Raw genomic sequence first — 1240 nt, 5'->3', positions numbered from 1 at the left:
TCCCGTCCCGTCCCGTCCCTCCGCCGCCGTGCCCGCCGGTAACGGGCTCCGCCGCTGCAGAGCACACGTACGGGGAGGTGAACCAGCTGGGCGGCGTCTTCGTGAACGGGCGGCCGCTGCCCAACGCCATCCGGCTGCGGATCGTGGAGCTGGCGCAGCTCGGCATCCGGCCCTGCGACATCAGCCGCCAGCTCCGCGTCTCGCACGGCTGCGTCAGCAAGATCCTGGCCCGGTACAACGAGACCGGCTCCATCCTGCCCGGGGCCATCGGCGGCAGCAAGCCGCGGGTCACCACCCCCAACGTGGTCAAGCACATCCGAGACTACAAGCAGGGCGACCCCGGCATCTTCGCCTGGGAGATCCGCGACCGGCTGCTGGCGGACGGCGTCTGCGACAAGTACAACGTGCCCTCGGTCAGCTCCATCAGCAGGATCCTGCGCAACAAAATCGGCAGCCTCTCCCAGCCCGGCCCCTACGACGGCGGCAAGCAGCCCCCCGCGCAGCCCGCCCTGCCCTACAACCACATCTACCAGTACCCCTACCCCGGCCCCATGGCCTCGCCGGCCGCCAAGATGGGGGGTCACCCCGGCGCCCCCGTGGCGGCGGCCCACGTCAGCCTGCCCCGCTCCTGGCCCTCGGCCCACTCCGTCACCAACATCCTGGGCATCCGCACCTTCGTGGAGCAGACGGGTGGGTACCGCGCCCCGGCCCCCGGGCAGGGGGCACGGCCCGCTCCCCTCCCGGCGAGCAGCTCTTTCGTGGGTGTCCCCCCCCGCGCCGGGGTGGGGTTTGGGGGTTTCTGGGGGGGGGCGGGGGGGACGTGTTTGTTTGATCGCCGCACCCCGCTCCGGCAGGACGGGGCGGCGGGGCCAGATGCGGCGAGGCTCAGACATCTTGAACTTTTTATGAAAAATGTGGAAAATATTTTCGTAGGGATGATAGATTGCCGACCGCAAATTCGGAGCCCTGAATTTCCCTTCGCAAAGGAAAAAAAAAAATATATGGAAGGGGGGTAAAAAAGGGGAGAAAACAAACCAACGGAGAGGAAAAAGGGGGAGAAGAAGAAGGCAAGCCACCTCGGAAAGGGGGCACGGCGCTGCCGGGGACCTCTCCGAGAAATTGCCCTGGTTTTCTTAAAAATCAAGCCGGGGAGGAGGAATCGAGGAGCGTGGCGGGGCGGCTGTGGCCGGGGCTCCGGGCGGCCGCGGGAGGCGAGGGGAGCGCCGGCAGCGCCCGGCCC

General features: G+C 67.9%; 1 protein-coding gene across 1 annotated transcript in view; it reads left to right on the top strand.

Moving 5' to 3' along the window:
• Positions 1 to 1240, top strand: part of PAX1 (paired box 1) — a 49020-nt gene that overhangs the window by 44204 nt on the left and 3576 nt on the right. The window contains exon 3 of the mRNA XM_010575073.1: positions 61 to 690. Within this exon, the coding sequence (XP_010573375.1) occupies positions 61 to 690 (630 nt within the window). The remainder of the gene's footprint in view (positions 1 to 60; positions 691 to 1240) is intronic.

The sequence above is a fragment of the Haliaeetus leucocephalus genome, unplaced genomic scaffold (assembly GCF_000737465.1).
Source record: "Haliaeetus leucocephalus isolate CR32 unplaced genomic scaffold, Haliaeetus_leucocephalus-4.0 Scaffold450, whole genome shotgun sequence".
NCBI classification, from domain to species: Eukaryota; Metazoa; Chordata; class Aves; order Accipitriformes; family Accipitridae; genus Haliaeetus; species Haliaeetus leucocephalus.
The sequence above is the reverse complement of the archived record's forward strand: the minus strand, read 5'-3'. Positions and strand labels throughout refer to the sequence as shown.